The sequence below is a fragment of the Chelonia mydas genome, chromosome 3, assembly GCF_015237465.2.
Source record: "Chelonia mydas isolate rCheMyd1 chromosome 3, rCheMyd1.pri.v2, whole genome shotgun sequence".
In the NCBI taxonomy this organism is placed as follows: Eukaryota; Metazoa; Chordata; order Testudines; family Cheloniidae; genus Chelonia; species Chelonia mydas.
Window position 1 is genome coordinate 134,464,518 of NC_057851.1, and position 26,163 is coordinate 134,490,680.

A 26,163-nucleotide genomic window follows, 5' to 3' on the forward strand; every position below is an offset into this window, starting at 1 on the left:
TGGCACACCACTGAGCATGATGAATTCTCCCATTATATTTATCATTAATATTTCCTAACCCAAACCCAAACAAAATATCTTTAATACTCAGGTGCTGGAGTCTTTGGGTTAAATCCAAGCTCCAGTGAAGTCCGTAGCAAAACTCCCATTTATTTACCAGCTGCATGAGTCTATGGTATCACAAAACATCTGGAATGACAAGATTTTGAAAACCCTGAGACAAGAATTAGATGTTAATATACATGAATGAGCATGGTAGAGACTATGCTCAGTTTCTTTGGGGCTCATGTGCAGTATCAAATAAGCTCTTACTGTATTTCACAGGATAATTGCTTCATCATCAAACCAATGGAACATTGTCTGCTCTGTGTTTGTACGGTGAATTTAGGAGATCAACTAGCTAAGGATGACATCCTAATGGGAGATGATGGGGGTCATGTCAACCTTTTTACAGTGACCAGTGATGACTTTGGACTAAAGCAATCCAAAGCCAAAAAGAAATCACAATTACAGATCCTGGACTCCAGGAAATTCAAGAAGTAAGTTGTTTGTAGTAAAATACTATCATTTTAGCAGTTTTTTCATTGGATAATTAAACTCTGGTTCTCTATGATCTGTGCTTCTAAAAGTGCTTAAAAATTGACCTGGCCTAACATAAGAATGAAAATAGCTTTTAAAACAATTATCCTGATTTTCTAGCTGTTGTGTGAAGGCAACTCCATTGTTCTCAATGGGAGATCTGCACACAGAGCAGCTACAGAGTAAGAGTCAATGGGCCCAGTTCACCACTGCTTTAGTCCAGCTTTACCCTGGTGTAATTCCATTATCCTCTATTAGATGGAATCAGAACTGCTCAGTTGTGTGCCGCAGGCCCTACTCTGTCTCCAAATGAAAGAAATGTGTCATTATGTAAACTTTTAAATGTCTGTGGCTTTGGAGCTGGTGGATCTAAGGTATCTCACCTCTCTTGCTCTGAATTGCAAGTGTTCATGGTCTGCACTTTTAATGACAACCTGGAAGTCCTTATTATTATAATATACACAGCATATATTATACAATAACCGCCTATTTTTTCTCCTCAGTATTAAACGAAAACTCCATGATGACTGGGTTGTGAAGGTTAAGTTTATCTCTGTCCTGAATTGTTTCGGATCCTGCTCCTTAGACAGTGTTCATTCGTTCGTTTTGGATGACTTAAAGAGACTAGAGGACAACATGTAAGTAGAGCCATGCATGTCACAGTGGAACACAAACTCTTCATTGAAAGAGCCACATGGGAAATTAGTACATTTCAAAATTCTACAATTATAGTAGCTATGTCATTTGTAAAAGATGGCTAATTAAAACTAAGATATAATTGGAATTAGTCATGCAAAGCTCTACAGAATGAGCCCTCATAAAATGATATTGGTTTTTGCTCATTAACTTTTAAATGCCAAGGACTGTCCATATGTTATTTTCTTTCACATAACCTTTAAAAATAAATGTTGTTAGCTGTGTGCTTTGGGTTTTCATCAGTAGGCAAATTTACCAAGCAAACAAAACAACTGAATGATTTTACTTGAACTGCTGTAATAACTTATTTTGAAGAATAATGCATATTCCTTTCCTACTTTTCTACATAAATTCAAATATATTGCACATTAATTCATTTGCTCATGATGAAAATGCATATGAATTAGGGCTGTCAAGTGATTAAAAATATTAATCGCAATTAATTGCATGATTAAAAAAATTAATTGTGTGATTAATCGCGCTGCTAAACAATAATACAATACCATTTATTTCAATTTTTTGGATCTTTTCTACATTTTCAAATATATTGATTTCAATTACAACACAGAATACAAAGTGTACAGTGCTCAGTTTATATTTATTTTTAATTACAAATATTTGTGCTGTAAAAAACAAAAAATAGAATTTTTCAATTCACTGAATAGAAGTACTGTAGTGCAATCTCTTTATCATGAAAGTTGAACTTACAAATGTAGAATTATGGACAAAAAAACCTGCATTCAAAAATAAAACAATGTAAAATTTTAGAGCCTGCAAGTCCACTCAGTCCTACTTCTTGTTCAGTCAGTCGCTCAGACAGACAAGTTTGTTTGCATTTACAGGAGGTAATGCTGTCCTCTTCTTATTTATGTCACCTGAAAGTGAGAACAGGCATTCTCATGACACTGTTGTAGCCAGCATCGCAAGATATTTACATTACAGATTCATGTGTCCCTTCATGCTTCAACCACCATTCCAGAGGACATGCATCCATGCTGATGACGGGTTCTGCTCGATAATGATCCAAAGCAGTGTGGACCGACGCATGTTCATTTTCATTATCTGAGTCAGATGCCACCAGCAGAAGGTTGATTTTCTTTTTTGGTGGTTCGGGTTCTGTAGTTTCCACATCAGAGTGTTGCTCTTTTAACACTTCTGAAAGCATGCTCCACATCTCATCCCTCTCAGATTTTGGAAGGCACTTCAAATTATTAAACGTGGGGTGGAGTGCTATAGCTATCTTTAGAAATCTCACACTGGTACCTTCTTTGCGTTTTGACAAATCTGCAGTGAAAGCGTTCTTAAAATGAACAACGTGTTGGGTCATCATCCAAGACTGCTACAACATGAAGTATATGGCAGAATGTGGGTAAAACAGAGCAGGGAACATATAATTTTCCCACAAGGAGTTCAGTCACAAATTTAATTAACACATTATTTTTTTAACGAGCGTCATCAGAATGGAAACATGTCCTCTGGAATGGTGACCAAAGCATGAAGGGGCATACGAATGTTTAGCATACCTGGCACGTAAGAACCTTGCAATGCCACCTACAAAAGTGCCATGCAAATACCTGTTCTCACTTTCTGGTGACATTGGAAATAAGAAGAAGGCAGCATTATCTCCTGTAAATGCAAACAAACTTGTTTGTCTTTGCGATTGGCTGAACAAGAAGCAGGACTGAGTCGACTTGTAGGCTCTGAAGTTTTACATTGTTTTGTTTTTGAGTGCAGTCATGTAACAAACACATCAACATTTGTAAGTTGCACTTTCACAACAAAGAGATTGCACTACAGTACTTGTATGATGAGATGAATTGAAAAAATACTATTTTGTTTGTTTACCATTTTACAGTGCAAATATTTGTAATAAAAATATGCACTTTGATTTCAATTACAACACAGAATACCATATATATGAAAATGTAGAAAACCATCCAAAATATTTAATACATTTCAATTGGTATTCTATTGTTTAATAGTGTGATTAAAACTGTGATTAATCACAATTACTTGTTTTAATAGCAATTATTATTTTTAGTTAATCACGTGAGTTAATGGCAATTAATCGACAGCCCTAATATGAATATGTGAGAAATAGATAAGGAACTAAATATTTTTGGTGGTTTAATATGTAGTTGAACTTATTAAAGGACATCACTAATGAAGCTATACAAGACATGGTTAAATTGGCTTTGGTACTTAGATTTATACCAGATTGTGATTTTGGGGAAAGCGAGTTATGACAAAATTAAGAAATGAAATAATATGAGCATACAAAATTTGACATGAGTAGAAACTATAAGTAATGCTTTTCATTCAAGGATCTCTGAACATTAGATCCGCTCACAGTCTCTTTGTCAGGTAGAATTTTAAGGGCAGAAGCAACAATTATGGTCATATAGTTTCACCCATTGCATAACACGGGCCATACATTTCCAGTAATTCCTGCATCAAGCCCATAACTTCTGGTTTTATGGGTATTCTGTGTATTTTTTAGATGAGAGAAAGTAAAATGGTCAAATCGACCAAGGTCACTCACTGGGTCACTAGCAGAGCCTGGAAATGTTATTTGAAGGTGTTCAGAGGTTTAGAAAGTTGGAAATAACCCCAAGAAAGGTGAGGAGGGGGAGAGATAAAGTATCAAAAATATAGTCAGGGGTGGATGCACCACCACTGGATACTGTGTTATATATCATTTAAATGCAAAGGTTCCTTTAGGGTTTTTTTCTCATTAAACATTTATTCTACATGTGTCTCCAGTTGTTGGAAGAAGTACATTTCCCTAAGGAGCTTCAGACAGGAGCTAGATGAAATTATATTTAGACATTTGCAGAATACACAAATGTTAAAATTAATTTTGTAACCCTAAAAATAGAAATATATTAAATGACCATTCTGTATAAGTAACTGTGGCTCAAACATTTAATTCCGTGATGCAAACAAAATGACTATCCCAATTAACTATGGAACCACTGTTGCTGTTTGGTTTGGGAAGAAAGCTTGGTGATCAGTGTAGTTTTTCATTATCCTAATCCTTATGGAACTGTGCAGTTTCTAGGTGGCTAGTGCCTGGAAAGGGATTGTCTTCTTTCTTTACAAAGAAGCTAAGAAGGGGAATGTGTGGCAGGGATCAGAGAGGGTGCCTGATTGCAAGGATATGGGATAGGTCAGGACTCATAACTGGAGTGAATGTCACCAGCCTTCCTGTTGCAGGGTCAATTTAGGGTGCTATTGCAGGGGAATGGGGTCCCTTTGCTACAGGCTTATATTGCTTCAGCTATTCAAGATAAGAAATCATGCTATTTCAGCTGAAAAGCTAACCTGCTGCAGTTTTATTGCTAATGCTAGTTACTGAATTTAAACAAATGTATGAATCAATTTCCTTTTAATAAGGTACTGCCTATATTATATATAGAAATACTTTAGTATTGTGAAAATAACCAGTTAAACATGATATAATACTATCTGTCTGTTTTTGCCAGGAGTGCCCAGCACAGACAGTCCCTCCTTCCCATCCATACTGATTTTTGTGCCATCAGTTCAACCTGTGTGTCTGGATAAAATAGCCCTTGCCAACCACCACACAGTATCAAGTCTTCAGGAAAACAGATTGGAATTGCTATAGATGCTACTTTGACAAAAATGTCCCACCTGATCAAATGTCTTGTTTATGATTACAGACCTGTCCGGGAGTTTTCTGTCCCAAGAGGAGTTAATGCCTTCACATACTGTGGAAAAGCAAATATCATCGTTACTGGAGGTAAGTAAAATGTTTATATTATATATGAAGACCCAGTGATGTTTGTCAATATTTTCTGCCAAATAGATTTGTTGTATTTTTTCACTAAATAAACTCTAATAATAATAATAATTTAACAGGTTGATAATTATAATAAGTACTTAAATAGTAAACTCCTGGAGACAGGGACTTTGTTATATGTGCGTATAATGCCTAGCACAATGGGGCCATGGTCCCTGATTGGAGCCTGATTACCGAAGTGGTGAATGCTCAGTCTGGATTTGACTCACACATTGTTTCCTGTGTCTTTAATAAAAGAGAAAAGACCATGTCTGGGAATACATAAAATGACCCAGCCACCTCTCCTAACTGCAACACTGTTTCCTTACCTTCTCCCACCCACGGTCCCTTATGAGTTATGACCTCAGGACTGCATCTTCGCCCTTCCACAGTGACTCCTCTCCTGCTGACCTGAGAAATGCTCCCTGACCTGTTCTTAACGGTTCCCTCTTGCCACCCTTTCTGACCCAAGAACCATTGGCATTGATCAGTGGTGTGACTCCCCCAGTTTCTTACTAATCTCTATGTTTCCTAAAGAAGGCTGCAGGACTGATGCATTGTCCAGTCCATTTCTTCCCCAGTGCTCAACCATATTTTACATTGCTGTTTCACTGCCTAGAACTACCTCTCCCACTGTGCTCTGTCTGCCACTCCTCCCCGCAGACTCCATCTGTTTCATCCCACTGTAGCTCCCTAACTCTCTCCTGTCCAGCTTTCTCAGTTTTAAGGTTAAATTCCACAGGTTGTACCTCTATGATGAAAAAGGTGGTGGTGGGGGGTTTCAATCAATTTAGCTCAATCAAGTTAGTTAAACACAATTGGAAACTCCACCGCAACACCTATGTAGACACAGTTTGACACCTTTACAATCATGTTAGCTGGTTGTTTTGTAGCATTAACACTCAAGCCTATGTTGGTGTTAAAGGGCATTTGCAACTGTGTTAAGATAACTTCAGAGGAGGAAAAGCACCCTTCTTATCATGTGGACAGGGTCTCAGGCCTGGTCTACACTTTAAGAGTTGTACTGGTATAACTATTTTGGTTAGCAGTGTGACTTTTTTTTTGTAATTATCAAAATACTTGTATTGGTGAAAGTCCTAGTATGGACACAGTTACACAGGTACAAAGGTGTAATAAAACTGGTACAGTTATTTCCCTTCTCGTAGGTGAATAGCTCTTTCTACCAATATAACTGGATCCACACTAGAGGGGATTGTACCCCTTTAACTGTATTAGTATTGTTAAAGCAGTACAGTGTTCTAGTGTAGACAAGGCCTAAGAGCTTGCAGGATCAGAGCCTATGTACTTTTCACATTTACAGGTATTATTTGATTAATTATGCTGATAGTTGATCAGAAATCGTATTTAATGATGTCTTATTCAATGGTTATAGTTTAGTTAGATTTTTGTTACAATATTGTGAGTTATAACTGATCATTTTAAACTGATAATTTTAAACTGGTTATTGCTTTATTTATATGAGATGGATAATGGATATTAGCTGATGTTACAGATTGCATGGTGGTTGACTTTTGTCCAAGTCCTGAAACTCTGGTATCAATGAGGCTCTTCCTCCTCAAAAGAAGGGACACTTTTTAGGCTCTAATGAAGACCCTATGTTGAAATGTTAGCCACAGTTGGCTGATTAAATAGTTACTGTTTCATTCACAAAGAGTGAAGGTGAATGCAATCTAAGTTGAACAAGTGGAACTTCATTAAACCCTGTGAACTGCTCTGGCCACATGGCTTAGTTGCTTCAGGCTAACTTCCCTATTCCTATTGGTGTCCTGTCAATAACTGTCCCTCCCGGGAACACTGGCACTCTAACTCCCCGTCCAATGATCATGATACAGTTAAATAATACAAATATTTTATAATTTTGATCTTGCAATCGTCACTTCCTAGATAGAAGAGCTTATTTTTGTACAAAGAGGTACAGAAAACATGGAAGGCACAACAAAAGGATTATTCCTTTTATGTGTCCCCCACAGGCTCTAGAGTCATGGCTTTGGAGAAGTATAAAACTTCTTTTTTTTTAATTTAGTTTGGGAAACTTTCCAGTGCTATATGCCCTTGGAGCTACACAGATTGGCTTCTAGAATGGATATAGTACCATAGCAACTTCCTTTCCCAGCTAGCTCTTTGACATCCAAGTCTTGAACAATGCCGTATTAAAATACTTTACCTAACTTATTACATTGAGTTAAATGTCTGACCCTTCAGCCTTTGAGGGATCCATCTTCAAACAAGTGCATCAGGATACAGGCGTATGACTCGCGTTAGTGGGGCACACCTACCACTTCAAAAGTTTAACCCTAGACTTCACAGCTCTTTAGGACAGTCCAGTGAGCACCACAGACACAGCATGCGCTAGGATTGCCATACAGTCTGACTGGGATTGTATCTTATGGCTCGTCTGCACTAGACGCGTTACATGGGCACAGCTGCAGCAATGCAATCTCAAAGCACTGTACAGACATTTGAAATCACTTAAGGCAGACACCTCTTCAGAGAAGAGTAGCACCAGAAGGATAAACAATGCAATGCAAACTGAACAACAGTGTAGGGGAGTGAGACATTCTGGCCAAGGACGTTGGGCCTAACTAAGGCTACGTCTACACTACGCAGCTTTCAGCGACATGGCTGTGTCGCCACAGCTGTGCCGCTAAAAGTCGTGCAGTGTAGCTGGCTCTCCTGCTGACAGAAAAAGTCGACCCCGAACGAGCGGCATTTGCGTTGTCGGCTGGAGAGTGCGCTGTTCAGACTGGCCCTTGTCGCGGCAAAACTTTTGTCTGTTGGGGGGAAGGGTTTAACACCTCTGAAAGACAAAAGTTTTGTCCAATTTCCAGGGTAGACATAGTTTTAAAGTATTGGGGGATCTCTAACATCCACCTAGAACAAACAGCTCTGTTTTTAAGGTCTCATCAATGAAAGCCACACTCTTCTTTATTTCATTTAACTTGGAAGCGGGAAGAGCTGAATTGAACCTACTGGGATACAAACCATTGGTTCCATGGAGTCTAGGTATTTCCAGGCTAATGTTTGGCGATCTGATCCATCCCCTCCCAGCTCATCTTTTCTTACGAATGAGCTTAATGCTGGTGCATTTCATGTCAGAGTATTTGATCCTAGAAGCATAACTGGACCATTGAAAGAACTAATCATTCTTCCCAGTGTTCTGGTAAGCTTCTATAACTCTGCTGTAGCAGTGGTGATAGCAAATATCTCTTCAGTGCCAGCTAGCAGTACAGCAGTAGTTCATGAAAAGGGAGAGAACAACCTAAAAATCAATCCAAAAATCAATCTTATTATTTAACATAAGCAACACAAAAGATCTAAAACTAACTGACCAATTGAAAATAGCAATAAACAAAACCCCTTGCACTTAAGCAAACACAACAACATTGAATGGATTTTATTGATAGGCTTTTCTGTGGCACTTGCTCTTCATGGTAATACCAGAGGGCATAATAGACATTAATGTGTTGGGGCCCTGGATACACATTGCACTTCTTCCTCCCTGCCCTTCGTCTGCTGCCACTGTCAGAGCATAAAGAGTAGTGGTGTTAGAAAGCCCCATTCCTGTTCATCTTCAGAAATGTAATGGGAGGGGCACTCTTGCTGCTCAGAGGCAGTCTGCTGTTCCCCATCCACTGTCACTTAAAGCATTATTTTTTTCATATTGAACTCTGAAGGTAGACACAATTGGGGTGCTCTTTGCTCTGTCTGTGACGCCTGATCTACTGTCCCACTCACTGAAGGCTGCTATCAGCCAGAGTCCCTCCCTCCTGTACTCCTCCTGCAATCTGCAGGCTGAGTACTCTGCTCCTGAACACATTATAAACAAGGCCTCTTGTTACTTTATGGCAAGATGGACCTAAAACCTACAACAAGGTCCCTGATGCTGCAGCCAACTGGGACTTCAGCTGCAGAACTCAGTAAACTCAAAAATGGAAGTTTTAAGGAACTCAAATACAAGCAGTTCACTCTCTAGGGAAGGCTGGTCTTGTAAGTAGTGTGACAGGGTCAGGCCAGATGGCTACAAAAGAGTGGTCGAAGGTAGATACATTGGTTCCAGGTTAAGCAGGTCCCTTTTCCCTGGGTAAAATAACAGGGACTATTCCAGAACACTCAGGAACTTTCTAGAACTAATTAAGGCAGGCAGGCTAATTAGGACACCTGTAGCGAATTGGGAAGCTGCTAGAATTAATTGAGGCTAATCAGGACACCTGGTTTAAAAAGACTCTCACTCCAGTTAGTGAGGTGTGCACAAGGAGCTGAGAGTGAGAGGGCACGCTGTTGGAGGACTGAGGAGTACAAATGCTATCTGGCATCAGGAGGAAGGTCCTGTGGTGAGGATACAGAAGGTGTTGGGAGGAGGCCATGGGGAAGTAGCCCAGGGAGTTGTAGCTGCCACACAGGTGTTACACAAAGCACTATAGACAGCTGTGATCCACAGGGCCCTAGGCTGGAACACGGAGTAGAGGGTGGGTCCGGCCCAGGTTCCCCGCATCCCCCCAACTCCCTATTGGATACAGGAGGAGTTGACTTGGACTGTGGGTCCCACCAGAGGGGAAGGTCCCTGGCCTATCTCCCGACCCACTAGGTGGACCAGCAGAGACTGTGGGGATTGTTCTCCTTCCTTTTCCCCATGCTGGCCAGTGATGAGGTTATCTGAGTGGATAGCAGATTTGAGCCACGAAAGTGGCCAAACTGTGGGCTACTGTGAATCTCTGAGGCGAGCAAAATCCGCCAATAAGTGCAGGACCCACCAAGGCGGAGGAGGAACTTCGTCACAGTAGGTACTGTCTTAGTACTTGGGAACAGTGGGTTCAAAGCCGAGCTCTGCTACTGACTGACTGTGTGACCTTGGGTCTAGTAAGGGTTGTATTTTTCAAAAGAACTATTACATTAACTAAAAGGGTGTATTGGGTAATTTCTCTGATGAAGCTTGGCATAGAGGGAGAATTCTAAAGGCACAAATGGCAACTATTTGCCTAGCTCCCATTGGCCATCAGTGGGAGAGGGGCACCTTACAGCCATTTGTGCTTTTCAAAGTCTCCTCAAATGCTGTTAGTTGGTCGCTAATTCCCACTGAGAACAATGGGCGCTTCTGGGCACTGCATGTGCCTAACGGGAGCTGAGCTTTCTTTAAAATCTGGCACGAGCTGCAGATGCTGAGCACTTGGGAAAAACTGACCTTTAGTCTCTCTCTGCCTCCGTTTCTCATCTGTAAAATGGGCAGCACATTTATTTCTCCAACCCTTTGTCTGCCTTGTCTGTTTAGACTATGAGCACTTTGGGGTAGAAATTTATGTGAGAGTGGCCAAAACCTAATATGATGGGACCCTAGTCTAGGTTGGGGCTTCTAGGCACTACCATAATACAAGTAATAATTTGTGGTGTTTTGATATTCAAATCTGTTTATTTTATAGTGCTCTCAGATTCCCTATATACTGCAAATGTTGGTATTGCGGTCACATTGCTCCATCAGAGAGGTCACCCTTGAAGGGAAGCTGGGGTTTTGGCAGATGCATGGGGGATCGATGCAGATGTTCAAAAACATGAGGAGGGTGTCCTTGGTACTGGGGAGCAGTGGCATCTCCTCTTTCCCTCCCCATTGGTGGGAGGTGGGGTAGAGACCAGTTTAAATTCAGTGGTGAGGATTGACTTCCTCCCCAGCAACCCTTGAAAACAACTAGCTGCCCCAGTGCACCCTGTATCAATGTGTCACTGCATCAACAATAATGGATAAACCCAATAGCTTGATGTTTCTGATAAAACAACTAGTAGCGAAATAGCTACCATGGACTTGTGAACAGTTGTCTTTGGGCTTCAGAGTTACCCCATTGAGATTAATGGGATCAGTTGCTTCTGCTCTGAGAGCTTTTGTTTCAGGCTACTTGCACTCTGAATCAGACATCCCTGCATCAGCTTATTCTTGGTTCACATTTTGTGCCTAAAGACAAGAGACTTAACTTCTCAAAAATGAAATCCTAGATAGTGGAGCACAGCTGTGTGGTGACTTAAAGGGAAAGGGGTAATTACAGTCATTTGTGTGACCACATCATTGCATTATATACCAGTGGTTAGTAACACTGACAGCTAAGATCTGACAGTTCCCTGATGAACCAGGAAAAATGAACAGACTTATCCCTTCATGTGTCTCCTAACTGGACCTACAAATTTAATGATAAATACTGTTTTCCACATGCACAGCACCTTTTATCTGAAAATCATTTATAAAGTTACATTCTCTTCTCCATTTTAACAGATGCCCTTCCTTGGCCTTGCTTTCCTTACCCAAATTTACACACTAACCAAGACAAGAACTGATCCCTGGTCTCCTCTCTACTAGTCCCCACTCTAACTAAAAGGCAGTGAAAGGCTGGAGAAAGGACCAATATGATGTAACAAACCCATAGTGGCCTAATTTAAGCTCTAAAAAGCCACAGCTAAAACACAGCTGATTCATTACCATATGACAGATTTTTTTTCCCCCTTTTGATTTCTTATGGATCAGAATATGTCTTCTGTGATTTGCATTTTATTGGGTTCCATCTGCTAGGAGACTTATGTATTTTCCCAAAAACTTTAAGCCAACTTAACTTTAAAACTGTGTGTCTTCTCATCCAGATTGTTTTGTATAATTTAGCAATTTGGTGAATTATTTCAAACAATGCTGAAATGAATGCACTGGAATACTCCAACAGACCAGTCATTATATTTTTATAGGCTGACAGTGCTTGCCACCTGATTAAGTGTTGATCCAGCTGTAAAAGGTTTATATGCATTCTTTTGGCTCACTAAGGCAGATGCCTTATTGCCCCACCTAGGTATAAAGAAGGAATAGAGTGGCTCTCTGGGGAGAGAATGAAGTGGTCCTCAGAGAAAAACCCTAAGAAGATTTGAGCTGACATCTATTTTTTTTGTTTTCTTTGTTAATAGAACTAAATCCAGGCAAAGGGTGACTTTGAGTTGTTGTTCTGTGTAGTGTGTTTGTAGAGCAGGTTGGGAGAGGCACTAGTTTATACTCTGAATGGCCCAGGTCTAAAGGACAACGTATCTGTGCAGTCTCTTCCTCAAAAAGCTTTAAGATTATACTTCTCAAAGTAAATAACAAATAAAGCTGTGTGAAATTTGGTTGACTTGGTTCTGAGGTTCGTGTGAATGTCCTCCAGTTTTGATCCATGTGTTTTTGCTCTCTGAGTTCTGCTTCAAGTTTGGAGTGACCAAGTAAAACTTAGTGATAACTATCAAGTTGTAACTGGTTTTGTGTCTTAAGCTATTTAGGAAGGGCTAAGTTGATTTTTATATGGTGCTAAAGGCTTCTCAGTATTTAACTGTTAATAAAGCCATAAATCTGGCATGATTTTGATGCCACACCATAAATATGTTAATGTCTGTTTGAAATTGGGCCCAGTTTCTCTTTAAAGGCATGTGAAAAATAGCAAACTTTTCAGTGCAGCTGGTTTAAACGTTGGGGTTTGTATCTGAGCCAAAATCCAGGTGTGTTGGTGTTGCTTTGGGTTTTGCTGGAAATGTTTGAAATAATTAGCAGGAAAAAACTACTATATAATAAGAGGACCAAATTTCAAAAGTGGCTTTCTAAATTGTGTGCAAACATCACATTTGCACAGATGGGTACAAAAGGCTTGATTCTCATTTACACCTTTTCACCACTTTGGCAACATTAAAGGGCCTTAAAGAGTGAGTTAAGTACACTTTAAGCAGTGTAACGCGGTCTAGAGGCAACGGAGCATCAAGCCGTCGGTATGAAAAATACAAAGATTTAAGCAGGATTTGTGTTTGCAGTCCTGGCAGCCATTTTTAAAAAACTAGGCTGTCTATTCAGAATCTATTTTGCGATAGTCTGCATGTTGGACACAGAATGGGTCATGGAAATTTTCTGTTCACAGGTGATGATAAAGTTCTCCGTTTATGGCATCCCAATATAAACACCAAGCCAGTGGGGAAGCTGTTGGGACACTTATTTAGTGTCATGGAGATTGTCACAAATGAAAAAGATCAGCACATTATTAGCCTTTCAACTGCAAAGGTAAAGTACTGTCCCTTAACTTCATGAAAACCACTGTTGTGAATGCTTGTAAAGTTAGTTACACTTTGAGTTACCTCTGCTGATGGTATTAGGTTTTAATTATCACATTTTTATTAGAGTATTTTACACTGTACACAATGTACTAAACTCTTACACATGGCTCATAAAGGACTTTCCTGCAATGAAATATGTAATTTTTTTTTAATATTCAAATTATGTTATACTATGAACCAAGGCTGCAAGAGTCCCGGCGCCTCCCATGGGACTCCAGGAAATAGTCTCTGAGAATTTAACATGTTTAACTTAACTTAATTCTGTTCTTTAACAGTTATCAGACACACAACACGATGGGAAGAGTTAACATGATTTTTGTAAAGGGAAATCATGCCTCACCAATCTATGAGAATTATTTGCGGGGAGTCAACAAGCATGTGGACAAGGGTGATCCAATGGATATAGTATACTTAGATTTTCAGAGAGCCTTTGACCTGATCCCTCACCAAAAATTCTTAAGTAAAGGAAGGAGTTGCGGGATAAGAGGGAAGGTCCTCTTATGGATCAGTAACTGGTTAAAAGATAGGAAACAAAAGGTAGAAATAAATGCGTACAGATCTGGTCACCCCATCTCAAAAAAAAGATATATTGGAATTGGAAAAGATACAGAAAAGGCAACAAAAATGATTAGGGATATGGAACGGCTTCCGTATGAGGAGAGGTTAAAAAGACTGGGACTTTTCAGCTTAGGAAAGAGACGACTAAGGGGGGAATATGATAGAGGTCTATACAATTATGACTGGTGTGGAGAAAGTAAATAAGGAAGTGTTATTTACTCCTTTTGATAACACAAGAACTAGGGGCCACCGAATGAAATGAATAGACAGCAGGTTTAAAACAAACAAAAGGAAATACTTCACACAATGCACAGTCAACATGTGGAACTCTTTGCTAGAGGATGTTGTGAAGGCCAAGACTATAACAGGGTTAGAAGAAGAACTAGATAAGTTCATGGAGGATAGGTCCATCCATGGCTATTAGACAGGATAGGCAAGGATGCAAAACCATGCTCTGAAATGTCCCTGGCCTCTGTTTGCCAGAGGCTCGGAATGGGTGATATGGGATGGATCACTTGATGATTACCTGTTCTGTGCATTCCCTCTGAAGCACCTGGCATTGGCCACTGTTGGACAACAGGATACTGGGCTAGATGGACCTTTGGTCTGACCCAGTATGGCTGTTCTTATGCTCTACTCACTCTTAGTAGTCCCACTGAAGTCAGCAGGACTGCTCACACCATGTAAAATTAAGCACATGCTTAAATTTTTGCAGAATCAGGTCACTAGACAACATTACAAACCACACACATGAGACTTAGAAACAAGCTTTCTTTCCATTTTATACTCGGTGAAGTGGAGGCAGAGGCAATGAGATTTGTCCAAGGCTAGAGAGAGGAAGCCGTGTTAGAGGTAGAATTAGCACTCAGGAATTCCTAGCTCCCAGTCCTGTCCTCAGACCTTAGGATTATGCCTCACAGGGTTGTCAGCCTAAAATATTCATAGTAGAGGTGAGTGAAATTCAGAAATTCCATCCTCTGGGAAATTATAATATTTCAACTTTTGCTTTTGAGATGAAAAGTTGAGACCAAAAGTTTTCACACAACAAAATAGTCTGAAAAACTTCAATTTGGAAATGTGAAAATATTTTTCTCCATTTTCAATCAACACAAAACATTCTGACCTTCTGAATCAAAATATTTTCATTTTGGTTTGTTGAATTGACCTGGAATGCTTTGTTTTGAGTCAGTTCAACATTAGACAGGCAGCCCAGATGTGCCTACCTTTAAGATGTAATACAGGCACAATACAATATTTGCTTGGGGGGAGGGAGGGATCTGCTGCTGCCTGATTGGTTACTTTTGTTTTCACTTGGTGTCTGGTTGACCGGCCAGTCTGTCACTCTGATGCTCATATCTTTGAGGTTCTAATATATAAGTGACTTGTGGGAGTTCAGGCTGCCTGGGGCCCCCATTATCTCCTATGGGCCAGCCTCCCTAGTAGGACTATGTCTTCTATGATGCGCCTACATCTACATGACTTCCATGATGTACCACACAGCTTAGTCAGAGGAGAATTCGTATTACATCATGGGAGCTGTAGTATTTCCAGGAGCACAGTCCATAGGAGGGAATGGGGGCTCAAACTACGATTCCCATGGGGCAATGTGGCACAATAGGGAAATGCAATTGAATATTGAGCTGACTCAGAATTAAGGGTTCAACAAATCAAAATATTCCAATTTGGGTTGAACCCCCCTGAAATGAAATTTTTTGTTTCAATTTTTCCAATGGAAAAATCAACATTTTGGCAAAATTGAAGTTCTCCCATGAAAGGTTTTTGATTTTGTGAAAACTATATTTTCTTTCAGAAAATAATTCTGATGGAAAATTCCCAACCAGCTCTAATTCTTAACCTCTGTGTATTGATCTGTTAATTAGCAGTGGAATGAGAGGAAGATAAAGAATACATCACGAGTATGTCACTTGGTATGAAGTCCTTCAGAAAGAGGGGACCTTTTAATGGCAAGATCTAAAGAAAGTAACTTGAAAGGGATTAATGGAACAAAGTATTGATTAAGTGAAAAACAGACCTTCTCTTTGATGTCAAATGTTACATGCTGGCTATACAAGTTGGAACTCTCACAGGAAAAGCTATCAAAAAATCAAAAGTAAAAATGTTAGGTTTGTTCCCGCTCTCATTTAACTCAATGGGAGTTTACTGATTGACTTCAAAGGGAGCAGTATTGGGCCTTTTCAGTATAATTCTTGGAGAGTTAGTAAGATGAACCCTATTGTTTCTGATTTTGATTCAACGTTATATCTTCATCTGAGCCAAACAAGCATCTCTTCTGGAAACCTTAAGCTGTGCCAACACTAAAGCTTACCATCAGACTCAGAAAGCCCATTACTTTCCTTTACTGACAGCAAATGATACTGGCTGGAAACAAGACAGTTGCATATATTCTAAAAAGCACAAGATCGTTCTTTAAGGTGATTAATTTTCTCTTCTGGGCTTGTTTCCCTGGATGTTTTTCCTTTGCAAATAAATGACACCCTGTCTGCAGACCTCCATTTATGATATAGTCCTTAGCTCAAACAAAAGTGAGCTACAAGAGGCACCTTAGAATCCCTCTTAAATTAATTCCCCCATTCTAAAGACTTATTTCAATATAGAAAGGAGAATCAGTCTCCTTCTGAAGAGATTACAGCTGGGAAGATGAGGTTAATCTGCCTCTCCACATAGATGAACACTCAATTACTATTTTCCAGACAATATTCAGAAAGTCTAACAAGGGGGAAGCTAGTGAAATCTGAAAGTATGAGGCAACCCTGACCTTTACTCCTCCGTAATATAAAGGAAGGTGAGAAAGATCAGAATTCACATAGGAGGCACCAGGTCCCTTCTTAGAAAAAACTGTACTATTCAAAAATACAGTACTGTTTATCTTCCCCTTGGGTTCTGTTGCTTTCTTTTTTGTGAAAACCCACCCTGAATGGTTAGTGTCTCAACCTGCCAAAATTGCCTAGACTTTGGCCACACGGAGCAGTCTGCACTGCCTCTTGCTTTTGGTGCAACAAGGTATTGTCTTTGAGCACTTCTATAACAACATTAGTGCCTTCCTCCTGCAATTACAAATCTTTCTTTTTTCCCCCTCCAGCTTTCTACATTGCCTTTTGATTAATAGCATTTTATTATTTCTAAATCACCTGAAATCCTAGCACCACCGAAGTTGATGGGAATTTTGCCATTGGCTTTAATGGGACCAGACTGTCACCTCCGCAGATGACAAATATCAAATTTTGTCTGGAGTTTCATACACACATTCCATTTCCCGCACTCTACAAGTTGAGGTAGGCTGAGTTCACTAGTATCTAAAGCTGCATGCCTTCTAGTTTCTATGGCTATTAAAACCAATAGTGACAACGCAGCCTTGAAATCTGCCTTCAGCTGCCATCTGCCTTTCTTGTCAGACATTTGAGGAAAACGTTACTCCAGTGCACTAGCCTCAGGCTTGTCTTTATGTTTCTTTGAAGCCTCTTTTTACACAGCACACAAATTCTTTAACAGAAAGTTAATAAAAACTCCATAATAAGCCAAGAGAAATAGTCTGTAAAATAACCAATAAGTCTGTGCTGATGGGTGCATGAGAAAGAATAGCCTTCAAACATGGTGCTGTTGCGAAATTCAAAACTTGGTTAAAAATATTTCCCTTTTTGGACCCAATTCTGTACTTTCAGGCTGCAATGCTGCATGCCCAGTAATCAAACGTTCATTGTAATATGGACTTTTACAGGGTTTTGGCTTAAATTTAGCTTGAGGAATATCGGGAGAAAGCATTCACTTTCAACACTATTTCCCCAGCACTGTCACTCCATCAGCCACCTGAGGCAATACCTCTTGAGATTTACCAGCATGCCTGCACCTCTCCCACAAGCAGGGGTGAAAGTAACTTAAAGGACTTACCAGTACTCAGGAGTCCTGAGCAAGGGGTGTGGCCTCAACCAGAAGAGCCGGGGCCTTTAAATACCTGGGCCCTTTAAATCAAGATTTAAAGGCCCCGGGGCTCCGGCTGCAGCTCGGAGCCCCGGGGTCTTTAAATCACCCCCAGAGCTCTCAGCTGCAGAGGCAGCTGGGAGCCCCGGGGCTCAGGGGTGATTTAAACGGCCGTGGGCTCTGGCCGCCACTACCACAGCAGAGCTCTGGGGGTAAATCACCTGCCGCTGCTACCCCAGGGCTCCGGCAGCGGGGCTCGGAGGGGGCTTTAAAGGGCCCGGAGGCTCTGGCCGCTGCAGGGAGCCCTGGGGGTGCTTTAAAGGGCCTGGGGCTCCCTGCAGCAGCTGGAGCCCAGGGCCGTTTAAAGCGCGGCCGGAGCCCTGCCGCCGCTACCCCAGGGGCTCCAGCAGCAGGGCTCAGGTGGCGCTTTAAAGGGCCCGGGGCTCTGGCCGCTGCGTGGAGCCCGGGGCCCTTTAAAGCGCCAGCCTGGGGAAGCCGGTCTGGTCCAGCATGGCGTACTGGCTCTTGCCGGTACGCTGTACCGGCTTACTTGCACCTCTGCCCACAAGTTGCTGGTACCTCCTACACTCCGGCTGCCTGGTACTGGTCTTTGGGCTCTTACTTGCAATGTGACAACTCTCTGCAGCAGGGTCATTTCATGTTAGGACAAAAAAAGCAATAGGGAGACAACCTCTGGCTCTCTCATCCTCCTATGGCAATGGCTGCCAGGCAGATTAAAAGGTGGTTTGATTGCTTTGTAGATGGGAGCAAACTGTGTTTTAACTGTGTCCTCAGAATGCATAGCCCATTCTGCCCTAGACATTAGTGTACTTTGGGATGATGGCTAGTTCTAGTGTACGCTGCAAGTCTGAAGCGTGTTTTAACTATGTTTGGCACAACCATGTTATACCTGAGCTTCTGACATTGCTGTTTGTACAGTGTAAATGGGCTGTTAGATAGTAAATTCTCTGCAGAGAATGTGTCCTACTTTTTTATAAAATCTATTAGATGTTTTTTCAACTTCTCTATGAGAGGTCACCTATTCTTTCAAGCTTTTTAGACTCGTACCATAAGACCTATGTGACTTATCTATTTAGAGTCAGGATCAGCCAGATGTGTCACTAGCAAATTATTTCTCCACTAGAGTATTCCTTCAGTTCTTCCAAAAGGAAAAATCTAACCGCTCACTCATACCTCAGTTCAGCTACTTCATGACACTCCCTTAGGCTCTGATCCAGCTAATACTTACGCATATTTTAATTTTATGTACGAGTAATCAATCTGATGCTAATGGGACTACTCAAATGCATACTATTACTCATGGGTGAGTTTGCAGGATCGACACCTTGCACAATAGGTAAAGTTCCCACCTAATAAATGATATTGAAAGGGAGACATGTTTTCAAGGCTGGAGTGCCAAGTTATTAACAACTGTATTGAATGACTACATAATTCATAGGTGGCCGAAATGAGACTGATGGATCAAAGCTAGTCTGAATTTGTATAATGTGGTCTGTGTCCACTCCATGTTCAGTACAGAAATACAGTCAATCTACAAATCCCATCATGCAATGCTCCAGGGTCCTGGTTTAGTTCTGTAGTCTCTATGCAGTATAATTCTGTATTAAAGATGAGTGGTTACAATCTGCTGTTAAGTGAAAGTTGAGTGCCTGGATTCCAAATGTTGTCAGTGTAGTCCTCATTTGGGCAATGTTTGAGTACCTTAGGGATAGTTGTGATAGATATAATTATTAGCACACATCTGTCTTAAGAAAAATTGAATGAAAATAAATCAACAGCAGGCAAGTTTTTGTTTTGTTTTTTTTTTAAAGCTACATATCCAGTTTTGCCAAAAGCCTGAGGGCTTCTTGGTAGGAAATTATTTCTAATAGAAGGTGTAAGAGGTTGCTACATCCTGCTGATGGAATGAAAGCCGTTTTCTAGTGTTGAAATTGTACCTGATAGCGTGAGACTTTTTTTTTTCCTGACTTTTCCCAAAGGCTGTTTTCTTGGATTTGCATCATATGTATAACCTTGCCACCCACTGATCACTAATTCACTTGCGTATTTTATCATTCCATGATCTCTGTACCTTAAGAAAAATCAGCTGAGGGATTTTTGTGTGTAACTGTGAGATACATAATATTAAGTATCATTGCTTTTTGTCTGCCAATTGGAGACTCGACATCTGGGGATAATTTATCCAGTAGCTTAATTAAAATGGTGATAAATTTCCCTTTAAGTTCATTTTTAGTTACATTTTGAAAAGATGTGAGGTTTGTGGGGTAGGAGGTTGAGAGAGACACTTAGGGAGAATCCAGATATATTTAGTTCTATACAAAAAATACAAATATTGTAAGGACGTGGCTAGTCTACTTTGTTGACAGTCCAACTGAATGCCAAGCAGTTGCTCTCGTTGTTCATTGGCCTGTGAATACAAATAAGAATTTGTCACATGGGGGTGTGTGACAATGTAAATGTATTCTAGAAAATCTTCATAAGTAAAATGTGAGTGAAATACATATTATGTGTAACTCACTAATGGATTTCGCTCAAATGAGAGAGGCTCAGGCTTTTAGTGCTGAAAGTACAAGGTTCAATCCTTGCTGTTAGACCCAGTGGGGTCACTTATATAGACAGAAGCTATTAGTTGTGTATATAGAAATGTTTTTAAATAAATATATTAGGGGCTCAGGCACTCTCACCTCAGCTGTGCCTCACTGTCTACACTGCTATTTATACCTGTGCTAGCTGGGCATGCGGTGTCTGTACTCCACACACCACCGATGAAAGTGTAGATGTACCTTATCTAATTCCCAAATGTTGTTTGTCCAGATATTCACCGTAAGCATACGAGCCATCTGCAGCAACTTTACAAGTTTTCCTAAGGTTTATCACTATGCCTCATATATAACATGCAAACTCATACGTAACGATTGGAAATGTTGCAATCTGTTTTGTATGGCTTATCAGTATGAATGTATTTAATTCATTGTCTGAACCGACTCCACAGAAGCCATTAGCCCAGTTTGGTGTGCAGTGAATGGTTTTTCAAAATGGCTGCAACATTTTTCCTCTTGATTTTATGCATGGAATTTCCAATATTAATATAGTTTTTGAGAGTTACCAAGAATGAGAGAGATAATGTTTTACAGTGTCTGAGTTTATATCTGGTCTTTTACATCTAAAAGAAATTGGAATATAAAACAAAATGGCTCATTCAAGTACAGAATCAACATCTTAGGACACTTACTAAAAAACCTCTTTATGGAAGGGAGATTCTGATAGTACATATATACTTCTAGAAGAAATGCTACCTCAGACTTCAGAATTACAGCTGAGTGATACACCTTGCTGCTTCAGGATATACAGGTAGATAATGAGCCATGACATGGATTAGGCATTGTAAGCCAAAGGCAAGAACACACAGCATAAAGGTTATTAATCTACCGTGCTGAGGGCTATCTAGGCAGGACACTCTTTTACCAATTGTAATTAAATTAATATATTTAGTGTTTTAAAGTGTGCTCAGTCCTCTGCCTCTGAAATCTATGGCAAATACTCTGATTGACTTGAGTGGAAGCATAATTGGGCCTGGAATTAATTATAGAGAGGTGATACTGTTTCCATAATTAAAGGCCTTGATTCTGCAATATACAATGCGTTGGTGTAGCAGTCCATTTGTACATGGTAGGAATAGGGGCTATGGTTGCAATCACTTTCCCATTGAATTCCCTTTTAAGACCTGTATGCTTTCAAATATATGGGATTTGTTTGTTTATTGGCAGCAAGTATATTAAGAAAATTGATTAAGCATTTGGGGATTTAAATGCCTTAAAAATGACTGACAATTTTATTTTTATTTTTTTGCAAATGTGCATAATGCTTCTGACTCTGTTTATCTACCCAACCATCTCCTAATCCCACAAACTACACACAAACAACTAGATTTTTACACTGGTTGTTGTAGAAGTCAGTTTTCAGGAGCAAGAATTGTCGAAAGTTTAAGAAACATAAGTAAACTCTGCAGGATACTCTGTGCAACAGAGACAAGAGAATGTACCTGACACCCATGCACTGGGAATGGTTCTGTAGGCCTGAAGCTTCACCGTAAACCAATCATCCAGCTCCTCAGCAGTCAGTAGCTCAGTCCTAGGAGGCTCCAGATAGGTCTGCACTGGGGCTGTCTGGCCCTGGGAGATGAAATACTTCTTTCTGAGCTGACTGTACTCGTGTGTCATGATCCCTTATTCCCTTGTGGCAACTGTTCCCTGTGGTCTGTCTGCCCCTAAATTAATCCCCTGTGACTTCAGGAATGGACAGCAGTGACAAATGGTCATGGGATCAAACCCCAGATGCAGTGTGTAACCATATCCTGTGTGGGCCATACCTGCCCATGTCAGATACCTGAGTGCATTTCTCTTTTTCGTACTTTGCCAACTCTTGTACAAACCTGCCAGGCCAATGCAGTCTCACTGAACTGACTTCTGCTACCCCTCACTCACAATTTACCACCATGTCCCCAACTCCTCCAAACCTAGAACTCCCATATCATGCCCTGCCTGTACCGACGTGACTAGTACCCCTACTGGGTGCTGCACCTTCCCACACTAACCCTGTGACATCCCACTGCCAACCCCACTGCTACACCTCAGCTGCTTTACCTGCCTGCACTGCACTCCACTCCCTGCCCCCACACAAAGCCCAGGCTATGTCGAGACTCTTGTGCAATCACACTTGAGCCAGTTACATTTTTAAAGAGAGGCAGCATGGTCCAATAGATAGTACTCATGACTTCCAGTCCAATGCACTTGGTTTTGTTCCTGGCCCTGCCACTGACCTGCTGTGTAACCTTGGTCAAGTCACTTCTCTTTATTTCAGTTTCCCCATCTGGAAACAGGGAATAATGCATTACCATGTTGTAACATGTTTTGAGGTCTATGAGGCTGTATGTTCACAGCTAATAAGGCTCTGCACAGGCACATAAGGTACCCTGCAGAATCAAGGCCTAAATAGCAATTATGTAAGTGATGGGGGTGCTAAAGTAAAATTACAGAAGAAAGAAAAGGCCCTTGCAATCTTAGGGGGCAGACACTGTGGTAATGAGGTTGGAATAGCTGGCGAGAGAAGCAGGGATCCAACCTAGAGAGAGCAATACTGTGTAAGGTATGTCTCTCTTCTTCAATATTTTCCTTCCTTCCTTCCTTCCCAACTTGATGCCCAAACTCTGCATGGACTCTCCCTCAATATGGAGATTTTGCCCATTACTGTTTTCTTCTGACATCTTGAAGCTAAACCAAATAACAAAATGTCATTTTTTTGCATTACAAAATGTCTAGAATGCTCAATTGGCTCAGGACCAAACCACCCACCACAAAGATGGCCCCAGTGGCATATTGGAAACTCATTTTAAAAAATGACAAGCTATCACCTTAAGTGTGAGGGATTTCCTGCCCTGCTTGCCTTGAGGTGATTTGGGTTTGAGTCAGTCAACAGACTGCCTGTGTGAAATGGGACAGCTTTACTTAAGGGGTGGGGGAAGGGAAATATCTCACTGCCTTGGGGAGCAGCCTGTTTCTTCTTTTTCCGGTTTTGGTTCCTATGTGTTTACTTCTTAAAATTCAGAACGATAAATTATGTTGTATTTCAATGTACCAGCAAGAATATTTATGGGTTTATCCAAGTTCTCTGTAGGCTGTAAACATAACAGACACCAATGTTGCATTGAGACTACTAGGTTAGGAGCCATTGAATTAAAGCATGTGGTGGAGGGATGATATGAAAAGTGATCTTTCACTGAGTGCTCTGAAAACAAGTGCAGTAAATCAGTGAATGTGCTTGGACATGGTGGCCCTTTTACTGAAGACTTCTTAGGAGACAGCTACTCCATTCTTTCTTTTACTCATTGCGGGGTCCAGGGAATATAAACACTTGGCTGATTTTGTGTGCTTTAATTTTAAACATCAGGCTGCTAAAAACTAAGGGCTAAAACCTTCTTCTCCTACCCACCTCAGTAATCTATTGAACTCAACAGGTCAATATTCTTTTCTTTTGTAACACCATTGGCTCTAGTGGGCTAAACCACGGAAGGGGCCCACTGGGGCTACTTGGGTGAGTGAGGTGAGCAGGATATGGCTCTAGCCAAATCCAGCCATGGGTTTCTAATTGCCACGTAGACATTCCCTAATAGACTGGGGGGGGGGAGCGGTGTGGCACAGGGAAGAGGAGGAGGAGGGGTGTTGATCTCTTGCATATCTGCTTTGGGGCATGGCAAAATCTGACTCCCAATGCACATTGCCTTTTCTTCAATCTGCACCACACAGCTTCTCCTATAGGCACAAAATCAAATATATTCTTAAAAAAAAGAGGGAAAGCAGAGTCCATCATGCATATTTTGTTTTAATTATCACTGACCAGTTTGTGCAGAACCCTAGGTGTTCTGGTGGGGGAAGGATGGGAAGCATGGTACTTCATTATCTTGATTAACATTAGTATGGCATGGCTTTGGTCTGGTTCACTCAAACCTTAATGTTATTGAAGTCCAGTATCCTCTATCTAAATGCCTTTAATGCCAAGCTTGCTCTGAGATGCCACAGTGCATGCCATGTGAGGTTGTCACATATGCCGCCTGTCTTCTGAAAAGCTAGATGGAGCTGTGTGCACCACTGCCTCAGAGGATTAGTGTTGACACTTACTCTAACCTACTTTGAAGTCAAATGTCATTCTTTTAAGGATGTATTCATAATGTAGTCATTGGATCTTCCCAAAATATGAGGGCAGCTGAGCTGTAAGCATGATGTTACATTAACTAAAAATCTAATCCAGGATTGTACTGAAGTGTACTGTATATCAATACCATTAAATGTAATCAAGATAATTGGAACAAAGACATTTGGGACAAGTGATCCAGTCATCCATTTATTATAGTCCTTTCATGGAAATTATGTAACTCCATGATGTATTTTATCATATACTGCTTAGAGAATCAAAATTAATCCTTCCCTTGCTGATGTAGCTTTCATAACAATTATTTATAGCTATATGTTTTCCTTAGAAATTTAGGGGTTTATTCACACTTCTGGATTATTTAGTGCTTCAAGAATGCTGAATATTTGTTCTTAGTAAGTTAGATTAAAAGCTCAATTTTCCTGCTTTTAGTTTTCCTCACCCTTTTCTAATATGCAAGCTATCCAGCCTCTTGGTTAGTTTGCCATCGGAAGGTGCAAAGCCTACAAAGGAACTGGAGTTAATTGAAAAGTATATATTTTGGCACATGTATCTGCTTTACATCTCTCCTATTTATATAACATATACTTGAAATGCATGCCTAGAGCCAGTGTGTGACTGCAGGGCTTGAGGGAAATCTCTGTATTAGCTCGTATGTTAAACAATTTAACAGGTACCTTCAAAAATGCAGTCTTTCCTCTTATGGGCTCTAATAGTGGTGATCCAGCAGATATTCAGACTCTGGACAGGCATGTGATGATTAAGTATATAAGTATGAAATAGATGGGAACTTATCTAGCTTCTTATTCAGATCCTTGGGGTTTCCACAACTCTGTGGCTACAGAATTGAGCTCCAGAATCTAAGCTTTTTTTTTTTAAACACCTTTCTAGAACTTATGGCTGTGTGATTTGCAAGGGAGAGAGAGCCTTCCAAATGTCAATACGGTGTTGTCTTCCTGAATGTGCAAACAGCCTCAAACAGTAGGTCCAAGTTGTGAACTCTTCACACTTGCTTAATAAGAAATTGATGGCAATTCTTAGGCCTCTTGTTACCCTCCCCAGTCATCTTTGAGCCTAATACTTTCTTCTCCAACACAACACTTGGGTCTGCTGAGCCCTGATCTCCTCAGACATCAGGATATTTCTTTTCCTGTCCATCACGGATTATGAAGCCCTATACTGACAATATTCAGAACTGTGTAACCCAGTTCCCCCACTGGCTAGATCCTTTCCGTCCAGCTCAATTGGAGTAGTGGTCCAGTACCCACTAATAAGCCAGCAGGTTCTATTAGATTCACATTGCCTATGTCCCTGCTTGATTTCTCTCTAGCATAACTCCATAATCCAGAGATAGGAATCCATTTATACTGGTGCCTGTGGAGCAGGTTGTGACAATACTCCTGTGTTCACACCTAACACACTCTTGTAGTAATTTTGCATTGGTCAAGTCTAGTAAGGTATCATTTGAAAACTCATAATTTGCTGGTCAGCATTGTCCTGATAAAATGTGTAGCAACATTGTATGTGAAATTATAAGATTTCCCTGTATCGCATTATTAACACATGTTCCAAACCCCACAACTCTGTCCAAACTGAGGTTGGCAAATAGGTCTGTCCTAAACAAAGGAGTGTGTGCTCTGCCTAATTTGCATTTTAAGAATTAAATAGTCATCAGGCAGGAAGGGACACAAAGAAAGCTCAAACAAGTAAGAAGCTAGCAGTGGACAATCCTTCCACAGAGACCCTTTGTCTCC

General features: G+C 40.6%; 1 protein-coding gene and 1 long non-coding RNA gene across 2 annotated transcripts in view; one reads left to right on the plus strand and one right to left on the minus strand.

Annotated features, from left to right (window-relative positions):
* Nucleotides 1-26,163, plus strand: part of WDR64 (WD repeat domain 64) — a 133,322-nt gene that overhangs the window by 42,089 nt on the left and 65,070 nt on the right. Inside the window, exons 7-10 of the mRNA XM_043543330.1 lie at nt 325-539; nt 1,083-1,217; nt 4,959-5,038; nt 12,997-13,136. Of these exons, the coding sequence (XP_043399265.1) occupies nt 325-539; nt 1,083-1,217; nt 4,959-5,038; nt 12,997-13,136 (570 nt within the window). The remainder of the gene's footprint in view (nt 1-324; nt 540-1,082; nt 1,218-4,958; nt 5,039-12,996; nt 13,137-26,163) is intronic.
* The window catches only part of LOC114019056, a 109,830-nt gene that overhangs the window by 2,705 nt on the left and 80,962 nt on the right, over nt 1-26,163 (minus strand). The window contains exon 4 of the long non-coding RNA XR_006289723.1: nt 4,961-5,006. This is a non-coding gene — a long non-coding RNA (uncharacterized LOC114019056). The remainder of the gene's footprint in view (nt 1-4,960; nt 5,007-26,163) is intronic.